Consider the following 18,055-nt stretch of genomic DNA (forward strand, 5'->3'; position numbering starts at 1 on the left):
CTAGGGTCCTGGATCAACGCCGCGTTGTCTGCGACGAGCCGACTCCGGCATGCCGACGGAGGCCCTAACGCCGCGGTCCGACTCTACCTCAACCGAGAGCTCAACGTCACCGCCCGACTGCCGGGACGCACCGTCGGAAACGTCGAGTGGCGTGCACTCGGGCGAGGAAGGGCGCGACGAGGTCGTCATCCGGCCGCGCTCCGGTCCGTACAAGTCGGTCATCAAGGCACCGCCACCGCCGGCCATCCAGGAGGAACCGTTCGGGCGCTCGACCAACATGAAAATGTCCAGCTTCAACAAGGACGGCACTAGCGCCACGCTGCCCCTGACGCGCGGATCTCACGACCTGCACCATCTCCCGCAGCCCTACCCGCAGTGCAGCACGATGCCCCTGCCGGCCGGTTACCACCAGCAGCAGCAGCAACACAACCTCCTTTACCACTCCCAGACATCGTTCGGTCCGCAGCCGGCCCATCCCGGCGCGGGGGGACGGCCACCGCAGCATACGACCCTCCCGAACGGTGTCCGGTACGCCACGTCATCGAACCAGTTCCTCAAGCGAATGCCGTACATGAAGAACGCCGAATCACCGTACGGCCACCTGGGACTGGGGGCCGGCCATCACACGTTCTCCAAGCTCCTGCACGACCCGCTCGGCTCGACCGGCACCATGATGATGATGCCCGGGGTCACCGGCCACGGCCACGGTCACATGCCATCGCACTCGCACTCGAACCACAGCACGTTCCTGCCGCCCGCCACCATCCCGGAGGACCGCGATTCGGCCAACTACTCGATGATCTCCGAGCAGGACCGGGAGATGTACATAAACGCGCCCAGTCACATTGCACCGATGCACCACTAGGCCGCGTCGGGCCGCACAAAGTCCGCTGCGTCGCCGCAGTCTATCCGCTTGCCTTCATACTCTAAGCGATTCATGCTCTCTGTACATAGGATCTGTCCGGCTCGTAGAATACGCTAATCACTCACACAAGTGTACATAAAATACGCCCCGGGAGCGCTAGTTCCCTCGGCCATCCTTGCTATCGCCATGTCATTTGCATCTTCGTGCTTGCCTTTAGCGCCACTGTAGCGGTTCTTGGTCCTTCGAGTTCAAGATCCTGTTCCGCCATCCCGATCATCGAGCACCGGATAGTAGCGCAATCATCTAGCAATAGGACTGGACGAAGGCATACCTAGGGGTTGTGCCAGAAGGGGGTCTTCTGGGATCGCACTTCAACAGCTCAACTAACCCCGTTCTACATCGTTTCGTTCAAACGCGGCCTGTGAAAGAGATGAAGCTTTCGGGCCGTAGCCTGTTCGGAGTCGATGTCTTTCGTTTGAATATTGCATATCGAAGCCGTAGCGCGTGGTGGAAGCCCAGAGGAACGGTCCACGAACGCGGCGGACGACTACGCAACAGCCATATCCAAGTTTCTGCGCGAGTAACAAACATACCAAACCAAAGCACAGCCATATCACCGTAATTGTCCCGCCAGATGACGAACCCGAAACGGATACATATGATGGAGCGTAGTGAAGCGGTAGAGAGAAGGACGTATATTTTTCCCCGCCATCCCAAGCAAGGGAAGGGAATGCATATTTTGAACGATTTATAGCTTTTACAGCGAACAGAGGCCAATCGAGAAGGTGAACCAGTCCCAGACCATACTCTCCATCGTGAACGCAACATCCATCATACAACCCGCGGATCAGGAAACGAAACATATTAGCAACAGCATTTGAACCGCGACGAAACGGTGCTACGAACCCATGGCAGCGTTGTAGTATTGTAACCACAGGACAATATAAACATGAGACCGATTTTTGCTTCCCACTCAACCCTCGGCGCCACCCCCAAACAGAATGGCGGCGGCGGCCGTGTAGTGGGACTTTACCGAGTCACTAGCGACACTTGAGACAGGTTTACCGTGCAGGCTAATTGAAACTGAACCATGAAACAATAAACTATTACTATCGCATAAGGAAACGGAGGCGAACGGAGAGGGACTCCGGCCAACCGATGCCGCAAACGCTAACCCAAACAACGCAACCCTTTTTACGATGCACGTGTTACGGGGGCTGGCCTCTTTTTGGGCCGGGTGCAACTCAGAACACAGTGTATGAAAATGCTCAGCTCAGAATGGTGGCTCAGATCGTTCTATTGGACAGCAGTTCGGAGAAGAAGGTAAAATGTAGCAAAATTTTACGGAAAAGCATTCAACTCAGTTTTACTTCAAAGGCAGGGCTCCCGAATAATGATCAAGTTGCTCATACCATGGGGAATGCTCGCATCTCGAGTTCGAAAACGTTCCTTCCAGTCTGACGAAAATGAAGCACCTGCCTGCCGACGTTGGCGCGAGTGTGTAGCTAAAATTTACAATGATCGATTAGTCATATACGACCGTTTTTGTAATGCGCCCGTTTACTAACATTTACAACCGTGGGCGGCCCACGGCGATGTCCACCGTCTGCGGAGGATCAGTGTCGGCATCAGGAAACAGGGCACGATTGGCCGCTGTGTTGGACGCTACAGAAAACCATAGGCCACTTTTCCTGTACCGACGGCGATCGGTTGTACAGCTCATTCGTGTGAGAAACTCAGAATATTCATTCAAATTCAGTCGATTACCGTGCTGTGACTGGCATATTGGCGGGCCAGACGTGTACTTGAATTGCTCTCTCTGCTTCGTGCTTCGTTTCTTTTGCTTCCGGAACATGGGTTTGGCCACCCCTATTAAACTATCGATAACGAAAACGGATTCGCGCAAACTGCAACCCTATTTATTGGACGTCTCGTTTGGCGAACCTACTGCGGGTTCGTACCAGAAAAAGGAGAGCTAAACCGAAAAGATTGATAAGGAACGCCCAGTAAGCTAAAGGGTTAAAGAGAAAAGCTTATTTATACATATAGACTCAAATATATATATTATATACACTTAAACACTTATCGTAGTAGTATGATAAGCAACAGGACAATGCGAAAAAGAAAACTTAACGGACGAATGCGATAGTAAGATACGCGACGGCAAGAGGACCTTACGCCCTGACAATTAGGCTTATCGGGACCGATGTACAGTAATGTTTAGTTATCGATTGAACAGTCCCGAATAATCGCTCTTAGTCAATATACTTCCCTCACTACGTATTAAATGTGTTGACCCGCCAGCAGTCCACCAAAACACCGCACGGCGACACAATTAAGAGGACCGCAATTGGCAAAGCAATTGGCAATTAAAATCATCGCAAACAATCTAAACTGGCCGTTTTCATTCGAATTTGGTTCGTTGTGTGTTTTTTTAAATTCAAAATTGCAGCAGCATCACGCCGGACGCGAACCTGGGAACTGGGAACGGTTTGGACCCGCAAAGCAACGTGGAGACTGATTAGACTGACTTTAGCCACGAACCCGGAGCCGCCGGGTATTTGACGACCTGTACCGAACGAGCTTGATTTGTTTCTCTTTCCGCTAGCGATAAGACCGTTAAGTTTCGCTATCTTTGCCGCTCATTTACCGTTGGGTTAGCTAATTTTTCCATTACCCCTATCTACAGCAACCGATCGATACATCGTAGCATAAGAAAACAATGTAAAAAGGTGAGGTGTCTCGTTCGATGAGCCCTCGGCGAGGGACACGTCCAGTTTCACATTCTTTCTCTAACCTATCCGCAACGCATGAATAAACTGTATCAAGATGGGAAAACATAAGCTGCTACACAGAGTAATGTAATGCCACTAACTATCTACCGGGCACCGCTCGACGCTGACGGTAGGCCGCTAAGGAAACCCAAAAACCAAATCACAATAAACCACCGCTTTATGTAAAAGTATAAAACGAAGGCCGTGCTCGATGATGGGAGGGCATTTCTGGAGACAAACATCCGAGCATCCGAAAATTCGATGGATAATTTTTTGCCATTCCTGAAAAATCGGACAACAAAGAAACATTCCTTTAGTACGCGTTGATGTGTGTTTTATTAAACGTTTCATCGCCGCGGAGAAAATTACAAAGTAAATGAATGAACCAGGATCCCCGCACAACGGTTGCTCTTAATCCATGCGCGTTTTCAGCTTCTTCACCGTGATCTTTTCCTTCTCGATTATGTACACCGTCGCACCCCAACCGGAGATGGCGTCACGATCGAACGCGTTCACCAGGGCCTGCGAGATGACCTCGAACAGGTTGTTCGGCTCCAGATCCGGCTTCCAAAGCGTCTCGCACATACCGTACAGCTGTTCCGCGCAGGTGCCAATCACAACGAAATCGTTCGGTGAGTTGGGACACCCGATCAGGTCCATGCTGCAGATGAACGGTTCGTAGGTTTTCGGGTCCAGGCCGGCGATAACCGGCTCGATGAAGTACGGTCCGAAGCGCTTCTCGTACAGGAAGTTGGAGAGCATCGCCGAGAACCGCTCCGGGGTCATCTGTCGGTTCTCGCGTACCTCGTACAGATTCTTCCGGAACAGTAGCCGCTGGTACACGGTCAGGATGTCCGTCTGCAGCCCGACCAGTCCAAGATACATGTGTGGGTTGATTTCGAACACTTTATCGAAGTCTGTCGCAATCGTTTGTGCCTGCACGCCAAAACGATGATCGGTGGCGATGGCCACACAGTTCTTGCCCTTCATCGCCACCGCGCAACCACCGTTGTACGCCAAAATCGACATCGCTGGAGCCGCTTTATTTAATTATTCCTTTACGGTAGCAGAAAACGTTAGTAAGAATCGAGTATTTCAGTGAAAGAAGCAACACTTACCAACAAACTGTTCGGGCGCCGCAAGAGGTTAGCTGTTTACTTGCAGTTTTGCGTTGGGCAATGACAGGACATAAATTTTGACAGCCGACAGTTCGGGGAAACCCATCAGCTAGAGACACTTGAAGATGTACGGTACGATGTGTAGCTTTATATCGTAGCGATCCATAGAGCGTCCACACGCTACGATTTTTCATAACGATTTACAACGGTAGATGGCAGTATTATGGAAACAGCCATGGAAAAAAACACTGTGTTGGTTTGCCTTGGCTTTGTGCTTTTCGGTTAAAAAGCGAGAAAAAGAACATGCCACGAAAAATCTGCATGAAATGTAAAATAAAACTGTTTTTTTAAAGAAACGATTAAAATAAACAGTGTACACCAGCAACACACGCACACTTGTATGGAAATTGGACAGATATTGATGCTCCTAGGCTCAGATTTTTTAGTTTTGCGTCGATTATTCAAAAGTGGCATAAATTGGTGCAATTTCGCTGTCCACACGCTACAATGTGTCTGAGCAACGATTATCGTAGCGTCTGGACCGGGCTTTAGAAATCGTTAACAATATCTACGCTTCGATCAAGCAACAGTAACGCCCAACATCCCGTTAAATAGATTTTTACATGTAATGTAAAGCCGCTACGATAACGATACGATAATCGACGTAAGTGACGTCTCCGGAGACGTCATTAATGTCACTGACACAGATCTACAAATCTGAGCAAACGAGCATCAATTTGTGAACAAATTTCAAACAAGTGTCAGTTTGTCGGTTGGGCATGTTGATGTTTTGTTTTGGCCTCTTATTTATATTTTGCTCGCTTCGTCAACGTTCGCGAGTGTTTAATTGAATTTACAAAAATTTACGAAAGTCTGCCATGTCTTTGGCAACTAAAAAATCAAATATATAGTGATCGCAATAAAAAGGCGGAGGCATACGATGCCATTTAAAAGCCATTTCCTCGACACTGTAACCTCTTCGCACGTTCTTTTTTCGCTTTTTAACCGAAAAGCACAATGCTAAGGCAAACCAACACAGTGTTGGTTCCATGGCTGTTTCCATGAAGTGGCGTGTGGACCGGTCTTAATGGTTTACCTGCATTTTTGACCGCTGTTATTTAGTTGGAATGAAAAAGCAGAAAAGCGTTTAGTAATTCTATATGGCTTTTATTGTTTAATAGATCACGATACCCACATCATCAACATTTTCGGCCATTCAAAGCTCTACCTTGGTGGCATTGCGTGTGTAATATCCCAATCGAGTGGCTTGATCCAGCATAGCAATGAAAGCTTCGAGAAGTTCTTCAGCGGTTGGAATTATTTCTTTAGCGGGCAGCACGAACATGTCGTTACTATCAGGGGCGCCTCGCAACTCGAACGTAAACACTATCGGAACACCGAGGTTGCCGTAAACCCAATCGACACTAGCACCCGATGTGGGATAAATCGTTTCTATCGTTGCACCCGATGCATACTTTTTGCCATGCTTGTTTTTGATAGCTTGGGCACCCTTCAATCCTATCGACACAAGATCATCGTAGTTTTCCACTTTTTGATTGGTGTACCCGTACGGGAACATTATTAGCTGCGAGAAAGAGTGAATGGAAAAGTATGTCTGAATACGATATGTGCCAACGTTGTCGCGAAGGAATGCAGCCAACGATTTCGTTTCAGGTTCGCTCGATTCGCTGCCCCCGGCAAAATCATAGCGGCACGGATCCATACTCGCCCCCGGACCGTTCCAGTCGCTGGCAAAGTTTCTATTCAGGTCTACCCCTCGGCAAAGGCCGTACGGTCGTGTGTTCTTACGCCATAAGCGGTCCGATTCGAAGGTGTAATGGTATCCATCGGGATTAACGACCGGAAAAATGATCCAATTGAAATTTTGTCCCAAGCGCTGGACATCTGGTCGATCAGAGGTCAGTAGCTCGTTGAGAATAAACGTGCAACTCGCTGGCGAGATCCATTCGCGGGCGTGAATTCCACACTCCAAAAATACGGCTGTATTTGCTGGGTCCTGCGATAGCATAACTCCACGTAAGGGCCGCTGCTCATAGCTAAGTTCAAGCTGAATTGTCTTCAGCTGAGGGTGATGAGAAACTTGCCAGTCCAGCCAGCGGTTGATGCTGTCCAAGTGATGATAGTGGGACCAATCAAAATTCTCAGGCGGTGTATTTTTCGGCATGATTGAAAGCTTCTCCTTATCAATCAGTTCTTGCATATTATATAACTACGGGAAGAAAAGTTATTGTTACAACTTGTACAAAGTTGATCACCTTTACATACCAAGATGGTTCCTTGTAGGTGGTATCTGTGCATTAACTCCGTTATCTCCGCTATCTTGTGACTCGCCACCATGACTGTTAGGTTTTGGTTTGCATGTCTCGCGTGGCCCATGAAGGAATAGCTATCGCTGGTATTTTCTAACTTTTGCAACATTTTCACTTGGTCCTCGGTTTCAATAAAGAACCGATAGAGCCGCACATTATCGTAACGCGCTTCATTGGTTTGGCCTAAAACATTCCCAAGGAAAGCAACCAATAAAAGCAGGAGAAAGTGGTTTTTATTGCACATTCCCATTACGAGCACTATATTCCGCGTTGATTCTAGAACAACGACTGGCAAAAGAATGAACGAGCAATTTTGATCGTTCATTGTTTACGTTGAGCGGCCCGGCAATGTTTGTTTACGTTTTTTGACGTCCGACAAGCAAAGTGCAGAACAGGCAACAGAACAGCTTTGAAGATGCTGTGGTAAAATCAAAACGTATTTTCGCAGCAAAAACAAGCAGGCCACTGTTTCCTGGTAAGAAATTTTCAACGAAGCAGCCCGTGGTTGAATTCGGCAATGGCATCAGATGTGGCGGGGGAACCGATCCTAGCAACCGGCGGCTACGATCACACAATCCGGATATGGCAACCTTTCTCTAGTGCCTGCGTGCGTACGATGCAACACACCGATTCGCAAGTGAACACGCTAGAGATATCCCCAAAGCGAAGTCTTCTGGCTGCCGGTGGTTACCAGCACATCCGGCTGTACGATATGCACTCGAACCACCCGATCGTGAACTTTGAGGGCGTCGCAAAGAACGTGACCCGGGTGGGGTTCGAGGAGGATGGGAACTGGATGTTTACCGGCGGTGAAGACGGAAAGGTGCGCATCTGGGACATGGGCTCTGCGAACCCGTCCTGCAAGCGCATCTTTGACTGCCAGAGTCCGGTGAATTCGGTGTGTCTGCTGCCGAATCAGGTCGAGCTATTGATGGCCCACGACGGCGGAGGCATCTATCTTTGGGACGTGAAGTCGGACCTCCACGAGCACCTGATGCCGCAGGTGGAGTGTTCAATGCAAGATGTGGCAGTAAGCCCAAACGGCGCGTTCATGGCAGCAGTGACCAACAAAGGTGGTTGTTTCATCTGGACCCTGTCGAACTGGAGCGATTCACTTGGTACGGTGTCGACGCTTAATCGCTGGCAGCCGCAACATAAGATACAGGCCCACGAGAGGTACGCTTTGCGGTGCAAATTCAGTCCGGACTCGAGCTTGCTAGTAACGTGTTCCGGCGATGGAACGGCACGTATCTATAATACCTGCGGTTGGACACCACGGGCCGTGCTGCGCATCGAAAAGGGCTGGATTTGGGATGCCGCGTTCAGCAATGACTCCAAGTACATTTTTACCGCTTCGTCCGATATGCTGGTCCGTTTGTGGCGCATCGAAAATCAAGCAATCGAGCGTGAGTACAATGGCCACGCGAAAGCCGTGACAGCATTAGCATTTCGCGATGTAGCTACCGCGGTGGGAACCGCGACAGACAACGGGACCAGTCTTACGGCGCCCCACTAAACTACAACTTCAACCGGTGTCTGGCGTACGGCTATCTAAAGCGCAAGAGTTTATAAAGCGAAACAAATAAAATGAATCAAACCAAATGGAAAAGTTTGTTAATGCCCTTTTGACTAACATAAATACCATTTTTAAGGGAAGATCCGCAAGTGCGTCTGAGCATTTAGGCCGCAATGGGTTCAAAGCACATTCATTCTTGGCCGTTCCTATCTTTGGAGCACCAAAGAGAAATAGCTTGGACTTCGGAAACTCCTTCGGGGCAGTTGGAATTTCGTTTTGTTTCTTTTCTGGCGTTCGGGTGCAATCGTAACGCACTAGCTGCAGGGAACCGTCATGATGCTGTAAGTTGTCAAAATGTTGAAAAAATGTCCAGTTGTCACTAACTGCGGTTTTCGTTTCGCGAGGTTTGGCACACTGAAAATTGATAAAATTTGCTGTAAAAATGGCTGATGCAGAGGTAAGAGTCCTGCCGGAGGTTTGCAAAGATCCACGGTTAGACGGAAAGCAAAGTTTAAAGTACTCTGAGGTAGTACAATTTCATGTAACTGTTAATTTTCCCGCACAGCTTGCTAAGGCCCTGAAAGACCTACCGAATCGAGTGCTAAATGTTCCCGTAGATGAGCGACCGGAGCTGTTCCGCAATGTGATTGCGGTATTGCCGAACCCAGGTGAGAAATACCGCCTCCTCTGCATGTCTTCGATGGACTTCACACCGCTTTCGCATCAACCACAGTCGCAGTGCACTTCAATCTAACCTCAAACAGTTTTCATCTGCCGGGAAATGACAACCGCTCGGCCGCGATGTAACGTTGTGCAATAACGTATTGTTTTCTCTTCCTTCCTAAGGTATTAATGCCACCATCGTGCGAGGTATCTGCAAAGTGATCGGCACAACACTCACCAAGTACAAGGATCCCGAATCACAAACATTAGTGAAGGAGCTGCTGGTGGCGGTACTGAAACACCATCCAGATCTGGCGTACGAACACTTTAATGCCGTGCTAAAGGCCCTCCACACGAAAGATCTGGCGTCGGCTCCACCATTAAAAGGTGCCCAGGCCGCGGTACTGGCGCTAGGATGGGCAAATACGGTCGCCTTGCATGCGGACCACATGTCGGCCACCGGAAAGAAGGAGTTTCCGAAGCTACTCGAGGTGCAGGCGGGCCTATACCAGCTGGCCCTTACCTCCGGGGTACAGAAAATTTCCGACAAAGCGTTTAGCTTTCTGTGCCACTTTTTCGATCAAAAGAACGGCCTCGAACGAACCTACTTCGATCGGCTGATAGCGCTGGAACCGTCTAGCGGAGTGATCGTGATGCTGTGCGCGATTTTGAGGTACACCCAACAGCGGCAGCAGGACTCGATTTCACTCCTGGAGCAGCACAAAACGAAACTCCTCGACCACGTGGTGAAGGGTTTGGTCACGGTCAAGACGAAACCGCACGCCAGTGATATTGTCGGGTGCGCCCCACTGTTGAAGGCGATCACGACGGACGAATTCCGGACGCTTATTGCCCCAGCGCTGCAGCGATCGATGCTGCGCTCGGCTGAAGTCATCCTGCGGGCGGTCGGTGCAATAGTGAACGAGCTCGAGCTGGACATTAGCGACTATGCGCTTGATCTCGGCAAACCCCTTGTACAGAACCTGGCCTCGAAAGAGGAAACGGTACGGCAGGAGGCGGTCGAGTCGTTAAAACAGGTGGCACTCAAATGCAGTTCCGCGGCTGCACTCGAAGCATTGCTCAAGGAAGTGTTTGCAGTGCTAAATGGGTCCGGTGGAAAGATAACGGTCGCCGAACTGAGGATAAATTTGCTCCAGGTGAGTGCAGTGTTCCTCGGAAGTGGATACCAACAGTTTTTGAGACCATTTGCCTTTTCGACAGGGTGCCGGTAATCTAAGTTACAACAAAATCCCCGCTGATAAGATACAAACCATACTGCCGTCTGCGTGCGATCACTTCACGAAGGTGATCGAGTCGGAGATACAGGAGAAGGTGGTGTGCCACGCGCTGGAAATGTTTGGCCTCTGGACGGTCAACTATCGCGGCGAGATACCACCGAAAATTGTGCAGCTCTTCAAGAAGGGCCTCGAAGCGAAAGCCCAGCCGATCCGCACCAGCTACCTGCAGTGGTTCCTCTCGTGTCTGTACCACGGGCGACTACCGAGTGGCAGCGATTTCTCGGCCCCGCTCTCGAAGATCGTCGAACGGGCTGCCCAAAATCCCACCCAGACGCCGCTCGTTTCGGAAGGCGTCGGAGCAGCCTGCATCGTGTTACTCACCAACCGGACGGTGGACGAGAAGCTGAAGGACTTTTGGCACGTCGTGCTCGACATGGGCCGGCAAGTGTTTCTGGGCGAAAAGTTTCTGGCCACCACGAACGGCGAAACGCTCTGCTACGTGATGGTGATTTGCGAGCAGCTCCTACTGCATCACCGTTCCGAGTTAAAGGGTGGTGGTTCGACCCATCCGTTATTTCGGGCCGCGATCGTTTGTCTGATGTCACCGCTTCGTAAGGTGCGTCAGCACTGCCTGCCGTTGGCCCGCCGGATGGTGAACAGTGAGGATGGAGTGTCGCTGGCCAGAAGTCTGCTGGCGGAGCTAACCCGATACGCTGAGGCGGTCAAGATACTGAACGAGGGCGACCCGAATGAGGATGGTGTGGCACCAGCACAGGCCCTGGTCGATGCGATTTGGGACATCTGCGACATTGAGCTGTTGGCCAGTGCGAACGCACAGTCGGTTGCACTGAGCGCGATGCTTTGCTCGCACCATCCGGCAGCGTGCTCGGTACGGGGTGACCTCTGGGAAAGCATCCTGGCTCGGTACAAGCTAGACGGGAAACAGTTTATCGCCCTCAACACTGCCCAGATCGGCGAGGCTTTTTTCAACGGCTACAAAGCGACACCGATGTACGAGAGCACGCTGGCGACGTTGTCTCGCATTAGCCCGGAACTGATCCTGCCGGTGCTGGTGAAGAACGTGACCGACCAGCTGAACAATTCGCGCATGTCCAACGTGACGGATGAGGAATATTTCACGTACCTCATGCCAGACGACGAGCTGTACGATAAGAGCGTATTGCCGAGCTCGGATGAGCCGATCCAAACGGCGCACCTAAAGCGCGAAAACAAGGCGTACAGGTAAGATGTGTGAAGGGAAGGATCCCCATTATCCATTGTTTTCCTACCTTTTTCTGTCCGATTTTAGCTACAAAGAGCAACTAGAGGAGCTTCAGTTGCGCCGTGAGCTGGAGGAGAAGCGTCGCAAAGAGGGTACTTGGAAACCGCCGCAACTGACCCCGAAACAGAAGGAGGCGATCGACAAGCAGCGCGAAAAGGAGAACGCTATCAAGACACGGCTGCGAAACCTCAGCGCGACGATCGCGACCCTCGTGTCGCAAATTGAAGGTGCGGCCAAAGGAACCCCGAAGCAACTGTCTCTGTTCTTCCCCTCGTTGCTACCATCCATTGTGCGGGTCTTTTCGTCCCCCCTGGCTGCTCCACCCATGGTACGGCTGTACGTTCGCCTACGCGACACCTGCTTCACCGCCGAACAGGCCGAACTGGGGCGCGACATTTCGATCGCCACCGTGCGCATGAGCAAACCGCACTGCGATCTGGAGGAAGGCTGGTGCACTGCCAACATCGTGGAGCTTGTTAGCGACATTTTGGTGTCGCTGTACGATGACACGATCGATATGTACAACGTGCACCGTGAGGAGGACGGCGCGAAGGGTTACCTCCTGAATGCGCCCACCTTCAGCTACACGTTCGAGTTCCTGAAGCGCGCTCTAACGTTACCGGAAGCGGCCCGGGATGAAAGTTTGCTCATCAACGGTATCCAGATCGTTGCCTATCATGCGCAGATTCGGGGCGATACGGTCGATGGGAAGGACTTCACCGATCTGTACCATCCGGTGTATATGCCGCGGCTCGAGATGGTCCGATTGCTGTTGCGTCTAACGCAGCAGCACCGTGGACGCGTCCAAACGCAAGCGGTTGCTGCACTGCTGGATGTGGCCGAAAGTAGCTCGGGGCGCGAGTACACGGCTCGGGCGGATCAGCGGGAGATTGAGGCGCTGCTGACGGCGCTCCAGGATGAGCTGGACGCGGTGCGCGACGTGGCCCTGCGTGCCCTGGCCATCATGATCGATGTGCTGCCGTCAATCGCGGACGACTATGAGCAAGGGTTGCGGCTGCTGCGGCGCCTGTGGGTGGCCAAGCACGACGTGTCGCTCGACACGAAGCTGCTGGCTGAGAACGTGTGGCAGGACGGTAACTATGAGCTGCCGATGGTGATGGCCGACGAGCTGATGAAGGACATCGTCCACCCGGAACTGTGCATCCAACGAGCGGCCGCGGCGTCGCTGGTGTCCATTCTGCTCGAGGACGCCACGGCGGTGGACGGCGTACAGGAGCAGCTGCTCGAGATTTACCGCGAGAAGCTGACGATGATACCGGCACGGTTGGATCAGTTCGATCGCGAAATTGAACCGGCGATCGATCCATGGGGTCCACGGCGGGGCGTAGCGATCGCCTTCTGCCACATCGCACCCTTTCTGACGCAACCACTCGTGAAGAGTTTGATCGAGTTTATGGTCCGCTCGGGGTTGCGCGATCGTGAGGAGATCGTACACAAGGAGATGCTGGCTGCGTCGCTGGCGATCGTGGAGCACCACGGGAAGGAAAGTGTCGCCTATCTGCTGCCCACGTTCGAGCAGTTCCTCGACAAAGCACCGAGTCACAGCTCGTACGACAACATTCGCCAGGCGGTGGTCATTCTGATGGGATCGCTTGCGCGCCATCTGGATCGGGAGGATCCACGCATTAAGCCGATCATCGATCGGTTGCTGGCAGCACTCGCCACACCGTCGCAGCAGGTACAGGAAGCGGTGGCCAACTGCATACCGCACCTGATCCCCTCGGTGAAGGAGGAGGCCCCGGCCATGGTGAAGAAACTGATGCAGCAGTTGGTGAAGTCGGAAAAGTACGGCGTCCGACGGGGGGCCGCTTACGGGATCGCCGGCATCGTGAAGGGACTCGGCATTCTGTCGCTCAAACAGCTCGACATCATGTCCAAGCTGACGAACAACATTCAGGACAAGAAGAACTACAGGTGCCGCGAGGGGGCTCTGTTTGCGTTCGAGATGCTCTGCAGCACACTGGGGCGCCTGTTCGAGCCGTACATCGTGCACGTGTTGCCCCATTTGCTGCAGTGCTTTGGCGACTCGTCCTCGTACGTGCGCGAGGCCGCCGATGAGTGTGCCAAAACGGTGATGGCCAAGCTGTCGGCGCACGGCGTCAAGCTCGTGCTGCCTTCGCTGCTGAACGCACTGGATGAGGACTCGTGGCGCACGAAGACCGCGTCGGTGGAGCTGCTTGGCGCGATGGCGTTCTGTGCCCCGAAGCAGCTGTCCTCCTGCCTGCCGAGCATCGTGCCGAAACTGATGGAGGTCCTGGGCGACTCGCACATCAAGGTGCAGGAAGCGGGCGCCGATGCGCTGCGCGTGATTGGCAGCGTGATTAAGAACCCGGAAATCCAGGCGATCGTGCCGGTGCTGCTGAAGGCACTCGAGGATCCGTCGGGCAAAACGTCGGCCTGCCTGCAGTCCCTGCTGGAGACAAAGTTCGTTCACTTTATCGATGCGCCCTCGCTCGCCCTAATCATGCCGGTGGTGCAGCGCGCGTTCATGGACCGATCGACAGAGACGCGCAAAATGGCGGCCCAGATCATCGGCAACATGTACTCGCTGACGGACCAAAAAGACCTTACGCCATACCTGCCCAACATCATTCCCGGGCTGAAGACGTCGCTGCTCGATCCGGTGCCGGAAGTACGTGCCGTTTCCGCCCGGGCCCTCGGGGCGATGGTGCGCGGAATGGGCGAATCCTCGTTCGACGATCTGCTTCCGTGGCTGATGCAAACCCTCACCTCGGAGTCGAGCAGCGTGGATCGGTCCGGTGCCGCGCAGGGTCTCTCGGAGGTGGTCGGAGGGCTCGGGGTTGAGAAGCTGCACAAACTGATGCCGGAAATCATTACCACGGCCGAACGCACGGACATTGCGCCGCACGTCAAGGACGGTTACATCATGATGTTCATTTACATGCCGTCGGCCTTCCCGAACGACTTTACACCGTACATCGGGCAGATTATTAACCCGATCCTGAAGGCGCTGGCTGACGAGAACGAGTACGTGCGAGACACGGCCCTGAAGGCGGGCCAGCGGATCGTCAATCTGTACGCGGAGTCGGCGATCGCCCTGTTGCTGCCGGAGTTGGAGAAGGGACTGTTCGATGATAACTGGCGCATCCGGTACAGCTCGGTGCAGCTGCTCGGTGATCTGCTGTACAAGATTTCGGGCGTGTCGGGTAAGATGACGACGCAGACGGCTTCGGAGGACGATAACTTTGGCACGGAGCAGAGCCACAAGGCGATCATACGCAGTCTCGGTGCCGATCGACGCAACCGCGTGCTCGCAGGACTGTACATGGGCCGCAGCGATGTGTCGCTGATGGTGCGCCAGGCAGCCCTGCACGTGTGGAAGGTCGTGGTCACGAACACGCCACGTACGTTGCGCGAAATTCTGCCAACGCTGTTCTCGCTGCTGCTCGGGTGTTTGGCCAGCACGAGCTACGACAAGCGCCAGGTGGCAGCCCGCACGCTCGGCGATTTGGTGCGTAAACTGGGCGAACGCGTTCTTCCGGAGATCATTCCGATTCTCGAGCGGGGTCTCAACTCGGACCAGGCCGATCAGCGGCAGGGCGTTTGCATTGGGCTGTCGGAAATTATGGCATCCACGTCGCGCGATATGGTGCTTACCTTCGTGAACAGCCTGGTGCCGACGGTGCGCAAAGCACTGGCAGATCCGCTCCCGGAAGTACGGCAGGCGGCCGCTAAGACGTTCGATTCCCTGCACACGACGGTCGGGTCGCGGGCCCTGGAGGACATTCTGCCGTCGATGCTGGAGAGCCTGTCCGACCCGGATCCGGATGTGGCCGAGTGGACACTGGACGGGTTGCGGCAAGTGATGGCGATCAAGTCACGGGTGGTACTACCGTACTTGATTCCGCAGCTCACGGCCACACCGGTCAACACGAAGGCACTCTCGATCCTGGCCTCGGTGGCGGGTGAAGCGTTGACCAAGTACCTGCCGAAGATTCTGCCCGCGCTCATGTCGGCACTGGCCGCTGCACAAGGCACCCCGGAAGAGGTGCTCGAGCTAGAGTACTGCCAGGCCGTGATCCTGTCCGTCAGCGACGAGGTGGGCATCCGCACCATCATGGACACGGTGATGGAGTCTACCAAGTCGGACAACGCGGAAACCCGGAAAGCGGCCGCCACGCTGCTGTGTGCCTTCTGCACGCACTCGCCCGGCGACTACTCTCAGTACGTGCCCCAGTTGTTCCGCGGGCTGCTCCGCCTGCTAGCCGATTCCGATCGTGACGTGTTGCAGCGCTCCTGGGACGCCCTGAACGCGGTCACGAAGACGCTCGACTCGGCACAGCAAATTGCACACGTAACGGATGTGCGGCAGGCGGTCAAATTCGCCAGCAGCGACCTGCCGAAGGGAAGCGAACTGCCCGGCTTTTGTCTGCCGAAGGGTATCACGCCCCTGTTGCCGGTGTTCCGTGAAGCGATCCTCAACGGCCTGCCGGAGGAGAAGGAGAATGCGGCCCAGGGCCTGGGTGAGGTGATCCAGCTGACCTCTCCGAGCTCCCTGCAACCGTCGGTCGTCCACATCACCGGACCGCTGATTCGTATCCTGGGCGATCGGTTCAATGCCGGCGTCAAGGCGTCCGTTCTCGAGACGCTCGCCATATTGCTGCACAAAGTGGGCATCATGTTGAAACAGTTCCTGCCGCAGTTACAGACCACCTTCCTGAAGGCGCTGCACGATCCGAGCCGTACGGTGCGCATCAAGGCCGGTCACGCACTGGCCGAGCTCATCCTGATCCACACCCGACCCGATCCGCTGTTCATGGAGATGCACAACGGGGTGCGGAATGCGGACGATGCCACCGTGCGTGAGACGATGCTGCAGGCGTTGCGCGGAATCCTAACACCGGCCGGCGACAAGATGACGGAACCGTTGCGCAAACAGATCTACGCCACACTCGCCGGGCTGTTGGGCCACCCGGAGGATGTTAGCCGTGCAGCGGCAGCCGGCTGCTTTGGGGCCCTTTGTCGATGGCTGTCGGCCGACCAACTGGATGACGCACTCGGGTCACACCTGCTGAACGAGGACTACGGTGATGACGCGACACTCCGCCATGGCCGCACTGCGGCCCTGTTCGTGGCTTTGAAAGAACACCCGGCCGCGATCGTTACCGGGCGGTACGAGGCAAAGATCGCTAAAGTGATCACAGGGGCGATCGCTTGCGATAAGGTCCCAGTCGCCCAGAACGGTGTCCGAGCGGCCGGCTACCTGCTACAGTACGGCATGATGGTCGGAGCCGAGCAGGGCGTGCGGCTACCGACGGCCGTGATCGGTCCGTTCGTCAAGTCGATGAATCACAGCAGCCACGAGGTGAAGCAACTGCTGGCCAAAACATGCACCTACCTGGCACGGGTCGTCCCGGCAGAGCGGACCGCACCCGAGTATCTGAAGCTCGCCATTCCGATGCTGGTCAACGGGACGAAGGAGAAGAACGGTTACGTGAAATCGAACTCGGAGATTGCGCTCGTGCATGTGCTCCGGTTGCGCAACGGCGAGGAGTTCCACCAGCGCTGCCTGACCCTGCTCGAACCGGGCGCACGTGAATCGCTCAGCGAAGTCGTAAGCCGGGCGCTACGGAAGGTCGCCCTGCAACCGGTCGGCAAAGACGAGGAGCTAGACGATACGATCCTCTCGTGATCGCGTCGTCGACCGACGGTACGACGATGGAAACACAGTGACGATCGACGAAGAGGGTCCGCCACGCCACTCGAGCTCTTTGTCGGACACTATCATACCATTCGGATTTATACTATCTTACATGTAACCAGAAGCTACTGGCGAAAATTGTCGCTACCGTGGATAATGATTGGCGAGAAGTGAGAATAAAAGACATGAAAACCGTACGTAGTACCGAAGTCTCGAGATTTGTCATGTAATGACTTGTTTCCCGTTTTAGGCCTGGTATGAGCATTGTGTACTGATCAAGGATCGTTGGCACTCTTTTACGTGCGTTCGTTCTCTGCCCTTGCAATCTGATGCCATTGAAAGGTCCGTAAGGGCGGTAGGGCTAATTGCGTTGCCTTGAGAAATAATCTTCATTTAAAGGAAAGTATGTCGCGGTGGTTGACTGTTTCGCTCTTCGCTTTCGTCGCACCGTTCGGCCGTTCCTTGAAGTGCCTTTAGAAAGGCTCGGTATGTCGAGAAAGAGCATCAGAATATGTTCGTCGTACCACTTCGGTACATTTAGGAATTGAATAAGCTTTCAACAGCGACAACAGCTTTCTGAGACCTC

The 18,055-nt window shown here is 53.7% G+C and overlaps 5 protein-coding genes across 5 annotated transcripts in view; 3 read left to right on the forward strand and 2 right to left on the reverse strand.

The window, feature by feature from the left end:
• Positions 1 to 865, forward strand: part of LOC131207195 (protein tincar) — a 29,941-nt gene extending 29,076 nt beyond the window's left edge. The window contains exon 6 of the mRNA XM_058199806.1: positions 5 to 865. Coding sequence (XP_058055789.1) covers positions 5 to 865 — 861 coding nt within the window. The remainder of the gene's footprint in view (positions 1 to 4) is intronic.
• Positions 866 to 3,957: 3,092 nt separating this feature from the next.
• LOC131209991 (proteasome subunit beta type-3) lies at positions 3,958 to 4,810 on the reverse strand. The gene is made up of 2 exons (XM_058203173.1): positions 4,758 to 4,810; positions 3,958 to 4,695 (listed from the first exon to the last, which is right to left on the reverse strand). The coding sequence occupies exon 2, from the start codon at positions 4,666 to 4,668 to the stop codon at positions 4,051 to 4,053; it is 618 nt and encodes a 205-aa protein (XP_058059156.1). The 5' UTR covers positions 4,669 to 4,695; positions 4,758 to 4,810; the 3' UTR covers positions 3,958 to 4,050.
• Positions 4,811 to 5,924: 1,114 nt separating this feature from the next.
• On the reverse strand, positions 5,925 to 7,371 carry LOC131206859 (zinc carboxypeptidase). The gene is made up of 2 exons (XM_058199441.1): positions 7,044 to 7,371; positions 5,925 to 6,987 (listed from the first exon to the last, which is right to left on the reverse strand). Exons 1-2 carry the CDS (start codon positions 7,335 to 7,337, stop codon positions 5,974 to 5,976), a joined length of 1,308 nt encoding a protein of 435 aa, XP_058055424.1. The 5' UTR covers positions 7,338 to 7,371; the 3' UTR covers positions 5,925 to 5,973.
• Positions 7,372 to 7,384: 13 nt separating this feature from the next.
• On the forward strand, positions 7,385 to 8,661 carry LOC131206860 (protein LST8 homolog). The gene has a single exon (XM_058199442.1). It carries the CDS (start codon positions 7,605 to 7,607, stop codon positions 8,601 to 8,603), a length of 999 nt encoding a protein of 332 aa, XP_058055425.1. The 5' UTR covers positions 7,385 to 7,604; the 3' UTR covers positions 8,604 to 8,661.
• Positions 8,662 to 9,045: 384 nt separating this feature from the next.
• On the forward strand, positions 9,046 to 17,600 carry LOC131209887 (stalled ribosome sensor GCN1). Its single transcript, XM_058203039.1, has 5 exons — positions 9,046 to 9,060; positions 9,169 to 9,271; positions 9,450 to 10,423; positions 10,488 to 11,746; positions 11,814 to 17,600. Exons 1-5 carry the CDS (start codon positions 9,046 to 9,048, stop codon positions 17,458 to 17,460), a joined length of 7,998 nt encoding a protein of 2,665 aa, XP_058059022.1. The 3' UTR covers positions 17,461 to 17,600.
• Positions 17,601 to 18,055: the final 455 nt, after the last annotated feature.

The sequence above is a fragment of the Anopheles bellator genome, chromosome 2, assembly GCF_943735745.2.
Source record: "Anopheles bellator chromosome 2, idAnoBellAS_SP24_06.2, whole genome shotgun sequence".
Classification (NCBI taxonomy): Eukaryota; Metazoa; Arthropoda; class Insecta; order Diptera; family Culicidae; genus Anopheles; species Anopheles bellator.